At 39.5% G+C, this 19,272-nt stretch overlaps 1 protein-coding gene across 3 annotated transcripts in view; it reads left to right on the top strand.

The window, feature by feature from the left end:
• RNASEH2B (ribonuclease H2 subunit B) overlaps nucleotides 1-19,272 on the top strand; it is a 59,938-nt gene that overhangs the window by 8,706 nt on the left and 31,960 nt on the right. For all 3 annotated transcript variants that reach the window (XM_036457438.2, XM_036457437.2, XM_036457436.2), the window contains exons 2-5: nucleotides 1,328-1,399; nucleotides 5,661-5,768; nucleotides 12,137-12,213; nucleotides 17,617-17,731. In XM_036457438.2, the coding sequence (XP_036313331.1) occupies nucleotides 1,328-1,399; nucleotides 5,661-5,768; nucleotides 12,137-12,213; nucleotides 17,617-17,731 (372 nt within the window). The remainder of the gene's footprint in view (nucleotides 1-1,327; nucleotides 1,400-5,660; nucleotides 5,769-12,136; nucleotides 12,214-17,616; nucleotides 17,732-19,272) is intronic.

Here is a 19,272-nt window from a genome sequence, read left to right as displayed (position 1 = left end):
TGAACCAATTACTTGGGAATTATTATTCTAGTTTGTGCCTTTCTCTAGCTTTCTTGGTTTGCCTCTTGTCATGTTTGAGAAAGTTGAGAGCTTCAAAGTCAGGAAAATGACTCAGGCCATGTGGCAGTGCGAACATCTTAGGAAGAGGAGGCATAGACTGAAATTAATATTTCTGGAAGTGGGCCTAACAAAAGCCTATACAATAATTATTGTTATGTCCATTTTATAAATGAAACGACTGAGGCACGGAAAGGTTGGAATCTGCTGAGTAAGGAGGAAAGCAGGGATTAGATTGTGCATCTGTCTGGTTCTAGATCTTGTGTACTTCCTATGCTGATATTATCAAAGAAACAGGCATCAGCTCAAAGTAAACTTACAGAGGAGGCCCCTTCCTTCTACACTTCCATTCTCTCTCATTATTCTAAAAGCAGATTTTTTTCTTTCCTAATTAATGCAGGTAAAAGTTAGAAAAAAGACGGAGCTTCCAAGTCTGGAGGGGTGACCCAGGATTTCTCAAATTTAAATGAAAATTAAAAGCTCTTTCATAGAGCCTTTAATTTATAGTCATAGGTAATTTTGTGTGTCTAAGGCCAGGTATAGACCAAGAAGTGTATCAGAAGTATTATAGCAATCTGAGTTCTTTTTTATACTAAGCATTCAAAATCTGGTAGGGTTAAGTTCATAAAAGTAATGAAAACATTGACAAAGATGGCCAAAATCAACTTTTTCAGACTCTTGATATTGCTTCCTCCAATAATAGGAGTATTTATTCAAGAAAAACTGCTGAATCTCGTTAAACAGGATTTGTGGCATATAACTTGAACTTACTCAGGTCTGCAGTAGCCTTGAAAACCAGCAGCTTTGAAAACATGGTATTACTTGTAAAAACCAGCTGCCTTGCAACCACTGGATGGGGCAGGCCTTGCTTGGAACTCTTCAAAAAAAGTCCCATTCTCAGCTCATGTCCCTGTTTGACCCGTCTCACAGCTCACTGGAAAAGCCCCATTTACAGGACAGTGCTATCATTTGGCCCTCCTTGGAGCTCAGAATTTGCTCTGCAGAAAAAGCCCTGTCCCTAGGGCATTTGCCAAAAAAAATCAGTGGCAATTGTTTAACATATCAGCTGCTGAGAGGACAATTCTTAAAAGGAAGATAAGGCAGTATTACTAAATACAAATAAATAAGTAATTGCTCCTAAGCAATAGAATTGAGTTATAAATAATAGAAAGAAAAATCATATAAATAGAAGAAACAAAATCAGGGTGAAGTAAATTAGAAGAACAAAAAGCAAATATCTTAATTTTACAGATTCACCATTTCTTTTCAGAATATTTAAAAGATGCCTCCAAGAAGATGAAAAGTGGGCTTGTGTTTGTAAAATTGGTTAACCCATGTTCAGGTAAGCTCCCTTTCCCTTCCCTGCATTAATAGTAACTTGAATTTTTTTTTTTTTTACATTGTGGCTAAAAAATGTATGTACTTATTTGCCTTTGTATTTGGTTCTAACTGAATAGCTTTTTAATGTAAAATGGCATTACCTGGTGACCAAAGTAAGCTGTTGACATTATCAGTCTTCTCTAGATGATTCACTGGACCTAAACATTTTTTATTTATCCTTATAATTTTAATCCATAGACCTGTTTATCAGAAATGATGGCAAAACATAGTAACATATTTGATTTCTTTCTGAAAACAGGTTAATTTTCTTTGGCTTACCTAAGCCAGCTTTTCTTAGAGTAGTTAGCCTCCTATTCAATAAAATATATAGGGGTTAAAAAAAGGCTTTTATCTGAAATGCCAAGATTATGAGTGTTTCAGTTTTAGCTGTACATTCTTTATTTGGTTCTGACCAGAAAATAGTATTTTTTTTTTTCCTGTCAAAGGTTGGTTTTTTGGTAGCAAAACCATTGTGTATTATAGAGATACATATTTTATCAGAAATAATTTTATTTTAACTATAGTCAGTGTATTTTCTATTTTATCTTAAAATATTTAGGCAAAAATATTAAACTATATAATAGATATGCAGTAAAATTGACCATGTTATTTATCTCTATATGGAATTTTTATATAAGATTTACATTAAAAAGTTATTGTTAATTTTATAATGTTTGAGTAGATGCCTGATACTTAGTAAATCAAAGGATTCTCCTAGTAACTATAATCTATACCAGTGTTTCCTCTATAATTTTTGTAACGCTGAGTATCCCTCATACTCATGAGAACATAGAATTAGGCGCAGCTAAGCACGTGCAGTGCATATCCCCACCAAACTCCAGTGCAACGCGTACCCCCACCAAACTCTTCCTGTACCCCTGAGGGTACTTGTACCACACTTTGGGAAACACTGATCTATATTATAAAAAGCCAGGGTCGTAACATCCACAACGACCAGAGGCTTGACTGAAAGCCAGGCTGCTCACAGCAGACGAGCGGGCTGAACTGCTATGCTCAGTCCGCTGGGGGTTGGGGGGGTCAAGAGGGGGAGGGGAGAGAGAGAGAGAGGGGGGGAGAGAGAGAGAGAGAGAGAGAGAGAGAGAGAGAGAGAGAGAGAGAGAGAGAGAGAGGAGAGAGAAAGTGGTGCTGTCAGCAGTGGCAGTGGCTGCTGGCAAGGCCCAGAAAGAGAGGCAGGGTGATCAGACCCTACTCCTCTCTCCGGGCCTCACCAGCAGCCAAGCCTATCTCTCTCTCCCAGAGTCAACAGTTCAGTCCTCTCACCAGCAGCCTGGATCAAATACCAGGCTGCACATGCTCACTTCTCAGAGAGGGAGAGAGAGGCGGGGCTGATCAGCAATACCAGTACTTGCTGGCGAGGCTGGAGAGAGAAGCAGGTGATCATACTCTGCTTATTTCTCTTGGCCTTGCCAGCAACCAAGTCTCTATCTCTCTCTCAGAGGTCAGCAGTTCAGCCCGCTGGCCAGCAGCCTGGGGCAGCTGCTGATCAGCCCTGCCTCTGTGATCAAGCCCGGAGATAGGCCTGGAGATGCTGACTGGCATAGAAACCTACCAATCAGAACCAAATCTGGGTGAATAGCGAGGAGCCAATGGCTGCCTAGGAGGTGAAGCTTTTGACGTTGACTAGCATGGAAACTGACCAATCAGAACCAAATCTGGGTGAACTGCAAAGGCAGAACCTAAGGTGGGGGCTGAGGAGTGGTTTTAAGGGCAACAGCTGTTTGGTGTAAGGAGTAAGAAAGTAATTCTATTTTTTTAATGACTGGTTTGACAGTATAGTGCATATGGCTGGCTTATCAGTCCAGATATAGGAATTATGTATTTGTCTGCCAAGAGCATCTCCTCCTGCTGAAAAAGGCTTTTCCTCCCATTTAAGCAATCCTATCCTCTATATCTATACCAATAAAAGGGTAGTAATATGCTCATTAGACTGGGTCGACTGTCCGTCTTCCAGATGTCTGACTTCCTTCCAGACAAAGCTATGGTGGTGGGCGGCAAGGCAGAAGCAGTCAGGGGCAATCAGGCTGGCAGGGGAGGGCACTTGGAGGCAAGATCAGGCCTGCAGGGGAGAGCAGTTAGGGGCGAGATCAGACTGGCAGGGAAGGGCAGTTAGGGGCGATCAGACAGGCAGGCAAAGGCAGTTAGGGGTGATCAGGAAGGCAAGCAAAGGGGTTAGGGGCAATCAGGCAGGTAGGCAGGCAAGTGGTTAGAAGCCAGTTGTCCCAGATTGTGAGAGGGATGCCCCAGATTGGAGAGGGTGCAGGTGGGGCTGAGGAACCCATCTTCATGCATGAATTTTATGCACTGGGCCTCTAGTACTGAATACAAAAGTAAAAGAAAGGGAAAACCAGTGGGTAGTACTTTGCTATTGTTATTGTTGTTAGGAAAAGTATAAGGTAGAAGCAACAAGAAAAAAATTTCTGGCTTCCTTCAGTTTTCTTTTCTTCTCAAAATGAAATTGAATATAATTTGTCCTCTATGCATAAGTTGAGGTGAGAAATCTTTTTTTCAAGGGACGTTTTAGATAGTAGCAAAAGTTCTAAAGCATTTAATAAAAGTAAAGGTTCAGAAATGTCAGGCTTCTTGTAAAATTTCTTTTGTTGTATAAATGTCCATAGACAATAGACATTTGAACAAATGTTTGTATTTGCTGCATTGACTAGGGAAAAAGTAAAGGCTAAGACTTGTTGAGCATTTATTCTGTGCTAAGTACTGTACTGTTTTAAGAACTTTGCATGTATTACCTTTTCAATTCTCATAAAAAACCCTGTGAGGTAGGTTCACTGTTGCTCCCATTTAACCGATATGGAAACAGTGGTGCAGGACACAGGCCCAGCATGTGACAGAGATAGATTCAAAGTCCTTGATTTTTCTGTGTTTAGGAAAAAAATTTCATGAATTAAAGGGCCTTTGCTTTTCTCACTTAGAGCTGCCTTCAGGGTCGGCAGGCTCAGTCCCTCTCTTGGTCCCTGTGTGTGATAAGACACATGCTGCCCTGGAGTCTGGGACCAATGTGTCAGTTCAGTTCATGTGCTTGAACCATTAGATTTGGGTAGTTTGAGAATGGGTTTTTCTTCCTGGTCTGATGGAAGATTCAGTAAGAGACTGTGTAACAGTTTAAGATAAATAATTTGCCTTTTATTATTTACTAGAGGCCTGGTTCACGAAATTTGTGCTTTCAGGGGAGGGGTGTCCCTCAGCCTGGCCTGTGCCCTCTCAGAGTCCAGGAGGAGCCCTCGGGGATGTCCGTCAGCCAGCTGAGATAGAAGCGGGCCTAAACAGTCAGTTAGACATCCTTAGTGCTGTTACTCTCGCCAGCAGTGAGCCCAGGGGGCAGTTTCTGTGTTGAGTGTCTGCCCCCTGGTGGTTAGTATGCAGCATAGCGACTGGTCGTTCTGCCATTCAGTCAATTTGCGTATTAGCCTTTTATTATATAGGATTTGTTTTACCAGTCAATTTGCACATTAGCCTTTTATTATATAGGATTTGTTTAAGTTCAATGAGGATAATAAGGCTAAAAAACAAGCATGCTATTTAATAAAGAGGGAATATGTAAATTGACCATCACGCCATCAAAATCATGTCAGCGCCTACAGTAGAGGCCGAGTTCCCCTAAGGAGCCTTAACGAGAAATCAGCAGGGACCTAAAGCTGCATAGTGCTGGGCTAGAACAGGGGACCTGAGTCTGCGCCCCTTACCCAGTGGGCCTTGACAGAGAACCTCAGGCTGCACCCCCTACCGGACAGGGTTTGATGGGGGACCTGAGATTGTGCTCCCTGCCCGGCGGGGCTTGACAAGGGTGAGACTGGCCAGGTCTGGATCTCACTTAATGGTGTGGGGCTGGCTGAATTTGGGTATAGCGTGATTTTGAGGTGCGCCCTAGAGTCTAACAGGAGGAAGATTTTCATATACATTTTACTAGTTTTCTTTCATCTCTGACACTTCTATTATAGAGAAAGGGCAAATAGCAATATTAAAATATTTCCTCTAATTAATCCCCTTTTAATGTGCATGAATTTCTTGCACTGGGCCACTAGTTTGTATATAATAGTGTAAGCTTTCCTTGGAGACAGTTTGTATAGAATATATGTCTATGTATGTTTATATTGGGAACATTTCTCAGAACAATTGCATAGTCTTGATTTTGTGTATGTGTGTGTGTGTGTGTGTGAATACGTGGAAATAAAAAACATTTGTCTTAACAGGGGAAGGAGCCCTTTACTTATTCGATATGTGTCTACAGCAACTGTTTGAAATAAAAGTTTTCAAGGAAAAACACCATTCTTGGTTTATAAATCAATCAGTTCAATCAGGTAAGTGACTAGTGTATATATTTCCATTAAGTAAACAATATACTTTAGCTTTTCCATTCTTCACAGGCGAACAAGTCTGTCCTCCTGGTTTGGAGGCTGGTCAGGGGTTGTTTTCTTCCTTGGCATCAGAGCAGGGTTTAATCAAGGAGAAAGGAAAGATAATTTGAGCAAGTTATTTCAATACCTATGTATTTAAGTGGTAGGGAATTTTGACCCAACGAATTTAAACACAGACATCTTTTCAGAAGATAGGTGACCTTTGTACCATGGAGTTCACATTATCTTGACCAGAAACTCTTTGCTCTTCTCAGCCACATTTGTGGCTTTTCAAATTTTTAACATCTTATTTTCTTGAAAATGGATACTGATATAGTTTCTAAAATAGAATAGAATCTAACAAAGTTGTTGTTTTTTTAAAATATTTTTTCTTGAGGTTTTTTTTTTTTAACTTTATCTTATTGTTTAAAATATTAAAAATAGTAGTACATATACAATATATCCTTTTTCCCCCCACTGACCTTCCCCTGGCCTCCCCTATCCCCCGGCATATGCCCTCACCCCAGCCCCCAGGGTCTTGCATCCATTGGTTATGCTTATATGCATGCATACAAGTAATTCAGTTGATCTCTTACCTCCACCGCCCCAACCTTCCCCAGCCTTCCCGCTGTAATTTGACAGTCTGTTTGATGCTTCTCTGCCTCTTTATCTATCTTTTTATTCATTAGGTTATAATGTTCTTTATTATCCATAAATGAGTGAGATCATGTGGTATTTTTTTTTTTTTCACTTGACTGGCTTATTTCACTGAGCATAATGCTCTCCAGTTCCATCCATGCTGCTGCAAATGGTAAGAATTCCTTATTTTTTATAGCAGCGTAGTATTCCATTGTATATATGTACCACAGTTTTCTAATCCACTGTTCTGCTGATGGGTATTTAGGCTGTTTACAAATCTTAGCTATTGTAAATTGTTCTGCTATGAACATAGGGGTGTTTCTGATTGGTGTTTCTGTTTTCTTGGGATATATTCCTAGAAGTGGTATTGCTGGGTCAAATGGTGTATACACTTGGTCATGATGTATGACCTTTCTAATGTATTGCTGAATCTGATTAGTTCCATTTTTAAATATTTGAGTAAACGCCATGCTGTTTTCCATAATGGCTGCACCAATCTGCATTCCCACCAGCAGTGCACAAGGGTTCCTTTTTCTCTGCATCCTCTCCAGCACTTGTTGTCGGTTGATTTGTTGATGATAGCCATTCTGTCAGGTGTGAGGTGGTACCTCATGGTTGTTTTGATTTGCATTTCTAGGATGATTAGTGACCTTGAGTATGTTTTCATATGTCTCTTGGCTTTCTGAATGTCCTCTAATGAAAAGTGTCTATTTAGGTCCTTTGCCCATTTTTTGATTGTTTTTCTTCTTTTATTAAGTTGTATCAGTTCCCTGTAAATGTTGGAAATTAAACCCTTATTGGAGATAAACATTTTCAAATATATTCTCCCATGCAGTGGGCTTTCTTGTTGTTTTGTTGATGGTTTCTTTTGCTGTGCAGAAGCTTTTTATTTTGATGTAGTCCCATTTGTTTATTTTCTCCTTAGTCTCTCTTGAACTAGGATCTGTGTCTGTAAAGATATTGTTACGACATATGTCTGCAATTTTGCTGTGTTTGGAGTCTTGTAGGATTTTTATGATTTCCTGTCTTACATTCAAGGCCTTTAGCCATTTTGAGTTTGTTTTTGTGTATGGTGTAAGTTGGTAATCTAGTTTCATTTTTTTGCATGTATCTGACCAAATTTCCCAGCACCATTTATTAAAGATAATGTTTTGACTCAATTTTATACTTTTCCATCCTTTGTCAAATATTAGTTGAGTATAATGACTTGGGTAAATGTCTGGGTTCTCTATTCTGTTCCATTGGTATATGTCTGTTTTTGTACCAGTATCAGGCAGTTTTGAGAACTGTGGCTTGTTAATATAGCTTTATTTCTCATATTGTGATCCCTCCAACTTTGTCCCTCTTTCTCAGGATAGCTATGGCTATTCGGGGACTTTTTTAATTCCAGGTGAATTTTTGGAGAGTTTGTTCTAGGTCAGTGTAATATGGCATTGGTATTTTAATGAGTATAACATTCAATCTATAGATTGGTTTAGTATCACATGTGTCAAACACAAGGCCCGCGGGCCAAATCCGTCCCGCCAGGCCTTGCAATGTGGCCCGCACCACGCTGTCATCACTGCACTCCGCTGCGTTTCCATCACAATGACAGTTTATGACTGTTCAGTAAACCATTCGGCCCGCGATTTAGGCTGGATTTTAGATTTTGGCCCCTTCTCTGATTGAGTTCGACACCCTTAGTTTAGGTAGTATGGATATTTTAATGCTGTTGATTCTATCAATCCATAAACATGGTATGTTCTTCCATTTGTTTATGTCTTCCTCTATCTCTTTTTTCAATGTCCTATAGTTTTCTGAGTACAGGTCTTTTAGGTCCTTAGTTAAGTGTATTCCTAGGTATCTTAATTTTTTGATGAAATGGTAAATGGGATTTTTTTTTTCATTTTTCATTTCTATTACTATGAGTTCATTATTGGCATATAAAAAGGCCATAGATTTCTGGGTGTTAATTTTGTATCCTGCTACATTGTCAAATTCATTTATTAGGTCTAGTAGTTTTTTTGATGGAGTATTTGGGGTTTTCTCTGTATAATATCATGTCATTTGTTAATAAGGACAGTTTTACTTCTTTTCTAATTTGGATGCCTTTTGTTCTTGTGTGATCGCTATGGTAAGTTACTTCTAGTACTGTGTCGAATGGGAGTGGTGAAAGTAGGCATCCTTGTCTTCTTCCTCTTCTTTAAGGGAAATGAGCTTAGTTTTGGCCCATGAAATATGATATTTGCTGTAGGTTTGCCATATAGGGGTTTTATTATCTTGAGGTATAATCCCTGTATTCCCACTTTGTTGAGAATTCTTTTCAAAAAAGCGTATTGGGTTTTGTCAAATGGTTTTTCTGCATCAATTGATATGATTATGTGATATTTGTCTCACTTTCTTTATGTGATGTATCACATTTATTAATTTGAGAATATTGTCCCATCCTTGCATCCCTGGAATAAATGCCACTTGGTCATGGTGTATGATCTTTCTAATGTATTGCTGAATCTGATTTGCTAGAATTTTGTTGAGGATTTTAGCATCTATTTTCAAAGATATTGGCCTGTATCTTTTTTTGTGGTATCTTTATCTGGTCTTGGGATTAGGATAATGCTGGCTTCATGGAAAGAGCTTGGAAGTGTGCCTTCCTTTTTAACTTTTTGGAATAGTCTAAGGATGATAGGTTTTAGTACTTCTTTGAATGCTTGGTAAAATGCTCCTGTAAAACCGTCTTGTCCAGGGCTTTGTTTGCTGGAAGATTTTTGATCGCTGTTTTAATTTCTTCGATAGTTATTGGCCTATCCAGGTTTTTTTTATTCTTCTTGGTTGAGTTTTGGGAGTTTGTATTTTTCTAAGAATATATCCATTTCATCTAGGTTGTCCATTTTGTTGCAATAGAGTTGTTCATTGTATTTTTTTATAATAGTTTCTATTTTGGTGGGATTGGTTTTTACTTCACCTCTTTGATTTCTGATTTTGTTTATTTGGGTCCTCTCTCTTGGCTTCTTGGTGAGCCTGGCTAGAGTTTCATCAATCTTGTATATCCTTTCAAAGAAACAGTTCTTGGTTTTGTTGATCTTTTGTATTGTTTTTGTTTTGTTTTGTTTTGTTTTTTTGTCTATATGCCGTTTATTTCCACTCTGATCTTTATTATTTCATTCCTTCTTATACTGGGCTTTTCTTGTTGTTCTCTCTAATCCTTTGAGTTGTAGGGATAGATAATTTATTACCATTTTTTTCTTGTTTTTTGAGGTAGGCTTGTAGAGCTATGAACTTCCATCTCAAGACTGTTTTCACTGTGTCCCCTAGATTTTGGATTGTTGTGTTTTCATTGTAATTTGTTGCCATGATTTTTTATTTCTTCTTTGATTTCTTTGATAACCCAGTGATTGTTTAATAGCATGGTATTTAGCCTCCAGATGTTTTATGTTTTATTGTTTTTATTGTAGTTGATTTTTAGTTTTATACCATTGTGATCTGAGAAGGTGCTTGAAATGATTTCTGTTCTTAAATTTGAAGAGTATTTGCCTGTGTCCCAATATATGGTCTGACTTTGAAAATGACCCAAGTGCACTTGAGAAGAATGTATATTCTGTGTCTTTGGGGTGAAATGTTCTGAAAATGTCAATTACATTTGATCTTATGAGTCATTTAGGATTGATGTTTATTTGCTGATTTTTTTGTATAGAGGATTTGTCCAGAGGTGTTAGTGCAGTATTAGAGTCCCCTACTTTGACTGTATTGCTGTCTATCTCTCCCTTGATATCCTCTGGAAGTTTTTTTTATGTATTGGGGTGCTCCTATGTTGGGTGTATACATGTTTACCAGAGTTATATCTTCTTGTTGAATTTCTCACTTTAGCATTATAAAGTGGCCTTTTTTTTTTCCTTTTGTTATGGCCTTCACTTTGAGATCTAATTTGTCAGATATAAGTATTGCTACCCTAGCTTTCTTTTCATTTCCATTGCCTGAAAAACCTTTACTATCCCTTTATGTTTTCTTATCCAGTCAGCCACCCTACATCTTTTGATTGGGGGCATTTAAACCATTTACATTTAAAGTTATTATTGAGAGGTACTTGTCTCCATTTTTATTCTCTACCCCATGTATTCCTTCTTAGCTTCCTACTTCTTCTTTTTACAGTACACCCTTTAGCATTTCTTGCATTGTTGGTTTTGTGGTAATAAACTCCCTTAGTTCTTTTTGTCTGTGAAGCTTATGATTTCTCCCTCAATTTTGATTGATAGCCTTGCTGGGTACAGTATTCATGGATTCAGTCCCTTCCTTTGCATGACTTTGTGTATTTTATTCTATTCCCTTCTGTTCTGATGTGTTTCTGTTTAAAAATCAGTTGCTGGTCTAATGGGGAATCCTTTGTAGATAACTTTTTGTCTCTCTTTGGATGCTTTTAAGATTCTTATTTGCCAATATCATTATAATGTGCCTTGGTGTTGGTCTTTTTGGGTTTACTCTGTGAGCTTCATGGACAGTTGGGTCTAGCTAGATAGACACAGAACTATCTAGGTGAAATTGGAAAATATTGCTCATCTCCCCTAGACTGAGTTGTTACCTGTTTGTTTGTTTAGTAGTTTTAGGTTCATAGCAAAAGGACCTGCTTTTTTCATTATTGTATTCTTTACAAATTTAACCTTAAAGAGCTGTTTTTAAGAGTGGTCACCAGGATATTGTTTTAGACCTAGAAACCTGCTCATAAAATGAACTTAGAGAACCTGATATGTTGTTTTTATAAACTTTTACTTTAAAAAAATAGTCAACTAATATTATATGAAATTACTTAAATTTTTTTCTTACTATGAAATGGATTCATATATGTAATTGAGGGTTAGAATTTCTTAACTGAATAGTTAGATTGCTCTGTTAGAGAATAGAAGTAAATATGTGTGTTTCCTAAAATCAAAATTATAAATATGAAGATAATGAATTGTTTATTGTTCCATTTGATGCAGTTCCTCTTCTGATTCATTTCTGTGGAAGAGGAGCTGGGGATAGAAGAAAGACAAGCAAGGAGTAATTATGCTAGTTTGTGTGATTTGCCTTTTTCTTTTCGGCTTGGAGAGCACCATTAATCTTACTGTTGAGTTTTCAATTTCTTGTGTGCAGTCTTGTTAAGCTCCTGTCCTCTTACCTTTTTCTTTGGGGGTAAAGGGATGGGATAGTGTCTGAGGGGGAGTTACAACCTTCTGAGCTGAGTCATTAACAATGCAGAGCAGTGAGCCCACAGACCAGAGAAGGAGCTCTGTACAGAGAGAATATTGCTTTCCCACGGCTTTATCCTCAGAAGCACAGGAAATTGCATTTTACTGCAGCTTTACAAATAGACTTGTATAGATTTCCTATATTTGTATGGTTCATATTCTACTCATATTTCCCCAACCTTTGCTTTTTTGGGGGGCAGTGGGGAAGACCTGTTAAAAAAATATTTTGAAAGAGAAATGGAACGTTAAAGGTTGATTTCAGTGTCTTGAGTCTCATCTACACACAGAAATTTGAAGGTCTTTAGAGTAAAATCTTATGGACCACATTCTGCCTTTTGAAAGACTCGTACAATCTTGGGCCTGTGTAAGAAGAGCTTCTATATGTGGAATTTCACATATAGTTTTCAATGAATCATTTCCACTTTGGGATTAAGCAGAAATGACTAAATTGTCATTTCAGACATTAATTTCCTTTGTTCTCCTTTTAATCTATAGGAGGTCTTCTCCATTTTGTCACTCCCATGGACCCTCTATTTCTGTTCCTTCACTACCTCATAAAGGCTGATAAAGAGGTAAGTTTCCCACTTTGAGAAAAATAACAGTGAGGAAACAGAATAGATTTTTTTTTTCCTGATCTCCTCTCTTTCCTTTTAATGATCCAAATTCAGATTTAGATAGGTTGATATAGAACACTTGTATCACTTGTGCTGGTAAGGATTAATGAGACCTGAGAATCACACCTTAATCTTGGACTTGTTTACCTGGGATTTCTGAGCACTTCCTGATCCTCTAATGCTGTCCATATACCTTACTTGTTTGGCACAACCTAGTAATGGAAGATTTTATTAAGTACTCAATAGTTTTTAAACAGTAAAAATGTTAAGAAATTGATCTCAAGTCTTAAGAGAAGAAAGAAGATAATAGCTTTTTTCATTTTCTTATTTGTGAGAGACTGTGAATTAGGTAAACTGGGGCATGCCTAGTATAATAAAAAAACCTCATTAATGGGGAAACTCTAGTTGAGAATTAAGGAATTCCAGATTGACCTTACAATTTACCTTATGACAGAGTTTATCCTATCTAATAAAAGAGTAATATGGAAATTGATCGTACCTCCGCTATACCCACAAGCCACGCCCACAAGCCAATCAGGAGCAAAAAAACCCAACCAAGATGGCTGCAGCCATGGAGAGCAGGAAGGTGGCTTGGGTTTCCCCGGCAATGGAGGAAGTCAAACTTTCTGCCTGCCCTTGAAGACCCAGGCCTCCACTCAACGCTACAAAGTTTCAATGATAGAAGATTAATAAATCCCAACTAAAATGATGGCAGCCACAGAGCTGGAGAGAGCAGGAGGCTTGAGTTGCCCCCAGAGATGGAGCAAGCCAAGCTTTCTGCCTGCCCTGGCTGGCCCAGGCCTCCACTCTAGGTTACAAAGTTTCAATTATAGAAGATAAATAAATCCTAACAAAAATGGCTGCAGCCATGGAGCTGGAGAGAGCAGGAAGCTTGATTTTTCTCCAGAGATGGAGGAAGCCAAGCTTTCCACATGCCACTCCAGGCTGCAAAGTTTCAGTTATAGAAGATAAATGAATCCCAACAAAAATGGCTGTGGCCACGGAGTGAGCAGGAAGCTTTGCTCGAATCAAGGCTTCAAAGTTTCAATTATAGAAGATAAATAAGTCACAGATATCAGAGCCTCCTCTTGGGTTGCTGGGGGGCATGGCTGGCCTGCAAGCCACCACAGGCTCCTCGCCAAGGCCATCCCACACCCCAAGGGAACCCTCACCCTGATCCAGAACACCCTTTAGGGCAAACCAGCTGGCCCCCACCCATGCACCAGGCCTCTATCCTATCTAGTTCTATATAATAAAGGAATAATATGCAAATTGACCGTCACTCCAACACACAAGATGGCTACCTCAATGTGGTCAAAGATGACTGCCCCAAATGTGGACACAAGATGGTCACCGTAAGACGGCCAGCAGGGAAGGGCAGTTAGGAGGGATCAGGCCTGCAAGAGAGGGCAGTTGGGGGCAATCAGGCCAACAGGGGAGGGCAATTAAGGGTGACCGGGCCGGCAGAGGATGGAAGTTGGGTGCGACTGGGCCTTCAGGGAAGGACAGTTGGGGGGGGACCCAGGCCTGCAGAGGAGAGCAGTTGGGGGGGTGGGGGGTGGCATGCAGGGGAGGGCAGTTAGGGGCAAACAGGCTGGCAGGGGAGCAGTTAGGCATTAATCAGGCTAGCAGGGGAGTGGTTAGAGAGTGATCAGGCTGGCAGGCAGAAGTGGTTAGGGGCAATCAAGAAGGCAGGCAGAAGAGCAGTTGGGAGCTAGCAGTCCTGGATTGTGAGAGGGATGTCTGACTGCCCGTTTAGGCCCAATCCTGATAGAAAGGTCCCAGATTGGAGAGGTGCAGGCTGGGCTGAGGGACACCTTCCGCCCCCCATGCATGAATTTCATAAAGTGGACCTCTAGTTGATATAATAATTTCAGCCATAGAGTCCTGAAACATTTCAACCTATGATACCTTTACACTCCTGAAAATTATTAAGGATCCAAAGAGCTTTTTGTTCCTGTGGGTTTTATCTGTCAAAATTAATTAGAAATTAAAACAGCAATTTAAAATATATTGTTAATTTATTTTTTTAAGTAAAAATAACAAGCCCAGTACATGTTAACATAAATAACACATTTTCAATGAAACAATTTCAGTTTCGATAAAATTAAGTGATAAGTGTGGCATTATTTTACATTTTTGAGTCTCTTTGATGTGTGGCTTAATAGAAGACAACTGGATTCTCATATGTGCTTCTGCATTCTGTTACATTCTTTTGGTGGAAGTATCTGAAGAATATGAAGCCTTTTAAAGATACATAGTCTGAAAAGGGAGAAATAGTATTATAGCCTTTCCAGATAATTGTGGATGTTCTTCTTTGGCACTCTTCTAAAATCAACAAGGCACAGCTTCTTAAAAGTCAGTTGCAGTGTGGAATCTGAAACCTTGTCAATGAACTCTCCATGCTCTGTTACATGAAAATCTACTGGTCTGTCTTGCACTAAAAATGGGTTTTTTACTCATGTGTTACTTTGGAAAATATTGTTTCACTGAAGTATGCTGATTTTTCAAATGTTGACACATCTCATTACCCACACGCACACACACACACGTAAAACTTTGTTGATAGCATCACTGATCTTACCAGAAAACTTAGATATTGGGAAGCTATCATAATGGCTGATACAAATTTTCTACAATTCTAATTTTCGCTTGAAAGTTAACATCTTATCATTGGCTGTAAGTACTGTCAGTCTTTCCCTTGAAGTGACAGGTTCACTTCATTTATGTTCTACCAAATATCCAAATGTGAATCATCATAGTTCGTAGCGGGTTTTGTTGTTTTTGTTAATCTGCAAAAAAAGCAGCTAATTCAACTTGCAGCAGTCCTGTACCTTCACTGGCTGCCTTAGCACTTTAGCGAAACTTTACTTTCATCATAGCAAATATTTAAAAGATTTGCACTTGAGTCAAGATTTAAATAAAAGCTATTATTTTTTATCAAGCATGTCCTTAAGTGAAACTGGCCAGTTTCTAACTACTTGTGCATGGCGGTGAAGAATTCAGTGGTTACAAGGATAATTTGTTCTCACCAACCTAACCAATGGATGCTGAGGAGCCAGCAGTTTTAACCACCTTTGCATTGGAATCTTCAGTGCAAATGTCAACACAGTGGAAACTTAGTATGATAGCAATATTATGAAAATAGCTTTGAGCTTGTGTGTCCCCTGAAAGGATACTGGGGACTCCCCAGGTTTTACCAACCCTCAATTTGAAAGCCTTTTAACAATTTTAAGGAATAAGTATTATTTAAATTGCTTAGAAGAATCTCTGTTTGTGTTTTTTTCACTCTTAATGTTTGCATATAGTTTAAATGCTTATGGCTTTCATTGTAAACTAACTTTCTTTTCTCAAATACTAAAAATACCTTTTAAAGTAACCAATGAGGTAGGTGTTTAGGTATTTTCTTCACTACATTTTAGACATGATCTTTTCCTATGTAGTTAAAAAAATATTGATATACACTTACTGACTTATTCTTTTTTAATCATAAGATTCATTTTAGCATCAGAAGAAATATATTTTTTATTCTAGCTACCCCAACTATTATTAACTGTATTCAAAGCAAGTTGCTTATTACATTCCTTTTTATGTATATACTAGAGGCCCGGGGCACGAATTTGTGCATGGGTGGGGTCCCTCAGCCTGGTTGGCCATTGGGGTCTCTCGGGACCATCTCACCCAATCCAATCAGGGCTGATTGGGGCTGGCCGGCCGGTGGCGGGGAGGGACCATGGGAAGTAGGTTGGCTGTGGGAGTGCACTGACCAACTTCTGTGTTGAGTGTCTGCCCCCTGGTGGTCAGTGCACATCATAGCAACCAGTTGTTCAGTTGACTGGTTATAATGGTTGGTTAGGCTTTTATATACATAGACTAGAGACCCAGACCCAGACCCACCGTGTGCAAATAGCTCACCGTCTTGAACCACCACGTGAGCCCTGCCACGCCGTGTAAGCCTTTCTGCGAGCCCCACCAGCCCTTCACAAACCTCTCTGTGCATGTGAGCCTCGAGTCCCACTGTGCTGTGTGAGCTGCGAGCCCTGCACGTTACTGCAAGCGGCTCACGGGTCGGGGGGGGGGGGGGGGGGGGGGGGGGGGGGGAGGAGGGAGGCGACTGAGAGGTACTCCATGCACCTCCCGGTGACAGGTCATTTGGTTGTTATGGCGTTACGGCCACTGGCCTTTTATAATATAGACGGTAAAGAAAAAGAAGTGAAACATTAATTTTGAAATTATATTATATGACTGTATAGTAGTCCATTATATATATATATAGAATGTTGTTTTAAGGTAGTAAAAGATTTAAAATGTTGATCATAGAAGAATAGAAATTAAGGTAGAAATCTAAAGACAGTAAGACTTAGGAAATCTGTGAATTATTTTTACTATCTGAGGGAAAAAGAGAATATTTAAATTGAGGCACTTCTTGCCACTTGTTAACCTAACTGACAGAATTACAGGCTATCATACATGCTACTGAATAAATGAGAAGCTTTTACCCTTCAAACAAAGAACTCTGTATTTACAGAAAGAAAACTGATCAGACACAGGTTTTCTGTCTTCATGTGGAACTGTCATTAACACAGAAAAGTAGAGTGAACTAGAAGTGAGACATGAGCAAAACCATACACCTTTACAAAGTCTGATATCCCTGAGTCAGGGAACTAATAACTCAGACTTCTCTCCAGGTCAGTAAAGGTAAGAAAAGCTAAACCTGACTGAGGTGAAGGATGATCTGGATTTCTGTGTCCTGCACTTGGCTACCAGGCCACGTATATTTATCAAGCTGAGCCTGATTTAATGTGTCTGCAAGTCCTTACATTCACCCCCCTATCTCTTCTTTCATTATGGCCTAAATTTGGAATCATTGTCAGACAGCTCTGACAGGAGTAGATTCACTTTTGCTATGTTTCTTTTTTTGTGGTGTTTAAAACACTGGAGATGCAAGGAGGGGAGAGGAGATGTACGCGCTGGGCTCGATGTAGGCTTATTTCTGGTTATGGGCAGGACTCCTGCTCTGTAACATCAGCTGGCTCTTTTTCAAATTAAATGGGTTGGACCAGCCCCAGGTAATCTACCATCTTTGCAAGTTTCCATAACCTCCAGTACTTTTTCAGAACTTTGCTGCCCGGTTTTATCCAGTTTTTGTACTCATGAGGTTGAAACTCTTTCAAGGGCCTCCTAAAGGGGAGCTGAGAGCCAGTTCTGGAGCCTGTCCCAGTTTAGGGATTCCTTAGGTGAACACGTGACTTTGAACTTGGTTTAAAAGTCCAGCTATGGGGTAATATATCTTTATTTTTTTCATGTGTGGATTTATTGACTGGTGTGCTTGCATTCTTACTGACTAAAGTTTTTTTTCAGGGCAAGTTTCAGCCTCTAGATCAAGTTGTGGTGGATGATGTGTTTCCGAATTGCATCTTGTTGCTGAAACTTCCTGAACTTGAGAAGTTACTTCGACACGTGACAGAGGAAAAAGGTAGTCATCATGGACCACAACAGGCTGATAAGTTGTGGTTGTTTGGGGTCACAGACAGTTTGGCCAACTATGAAATCAGTCTGATGGCTACTGGAAGGGCGGGCACCTGTCTGAGAATGGAGCTGCCTGAAGGCCGCTGAGGGTAATGCTTAGGCTGTGTGGGTCCTAGGGGAAACTGTCATTCAGATTTTGCTCCCAGTTGTCAATTCCAGTCCTCCGGTGCTTTGGATTGTTCAGTCTTTAACCTTCCGACCAGCGAAATGTGGTGGCTTGTCTCTTACAGGGCCAGGATTTGCAAGACTTGGACTAATTCAGTTCTTTGAATTAGTCTGTGACTTGAACTGCTTTCTTACTCATATTTCTCATTTGTAAAATTACATAAAAACCTATACTTTTATTGATTCAAGAAGTATTTATTGAGCATCTACTAAGAAACATACATTGAGCACTGGTGCTAGTTCTGGCAATACATACTTATAAATAAGACATCATTCTTTCGCTCATTTAGCTTTCAGTTTGATAGGAGCAAACGATGAGTAAGGCAAACAATAGGAACTAATGGAAGTGACCTTGGGTTTCTGGGGTTCTACAGGACAGGTTTATAACCTGGCCTGGGTTGGGTGGGAATGCAGGTCATTGAGCATTGCGTTTCTCTCCTTAGAGGGAATGACCTATAAGTGGCGTCCTGAAGGATAACGTCAGAATAGCATCAAAAAAGAGGCATGGGTGTATGGAAAATGTGTCACATTCAAGAAATCCTAAGGAGTTCAGTGCGTCCAAAATATAGGATGTCAGGCACGGATTTAGTAAGGAAGAAATGGGGTGGAATATTGGGCAAGAGTTCCTTCCAATGGTGAAGGGCATTATATTTATCTGGACTTTACCTAATGGAGTGTCAGCAAAAATTTAAGCAAAAAGTACGATAGAGTGGAGTATATTGGAGAAGCTAAGGCCAGATTCAGAGAGTCCATTGCAGTGATCCAAGCAGAGGATGACTGTAGCCTGACCTTACGAAATGGAACTAGAAATAATCACCAATTTGAAAGTAGAACTAACTCATTTGGTAATTGGATAGTAATCAAGGAGAAAGAGAAGGCAAGGATGACTTCTGGTTTTGTCTGTTGACCAGCAGGTTGTATAGTAGTAGCATCCTGGAGACAGGAAACATGGGTGGGAGGAGCAGGCTGGGGGTAAAAAGAGATGAATTTTAGGTATTATTCTCTGGAATTTGAAAGGAAAAAGTGAGGCAGTGTGTGTGAATGTGTTTTGAACAGTTAGGAGTACTATACAAATTTAGCATCAGTGCCCCAAGTAATTTCAGGGTTAATATGGAAACCATACAGGGACTATAACAACAGGCTGATAAGTTGTGGTTGTTTGGGGTTACAGATAGTTTGGCCAACTATGACAGTTCTGGGACCAAGAAAGTGGTGATTCCCAGAAGTGTAAGCTTACAGTGGGAAAGGGGAGAACCTCATTGATTGCATTTTACATTTGAGGGGTCCACTAAGTTCACACTTGGCCAGACCTAACACTCCATT

Source organism: Pipistrellus kuhlii, unplaced genomic scaffold, assembly GCF_014108245.1.
Source record: "Pipistrellus kuhlii isolate mPipKuh1 unplaced genomic scaffold, mPipKuh1.p scaffold_m20_p_3, whole genome shotgun sequence".
In the NCBI taxonomy this organism is placed as follows: Eukaryota; Metazoa; Chordata; class Mammalia; order Chiroptera; family Vespertilionidae; genus Pipistrellus; species Pipistrellus kuhlii.
The sequence above is the reverse complement of the archived record's forward strand: the minus strand, read 5'-3'. Positions and strand labels throughout refer to the sequence as shown.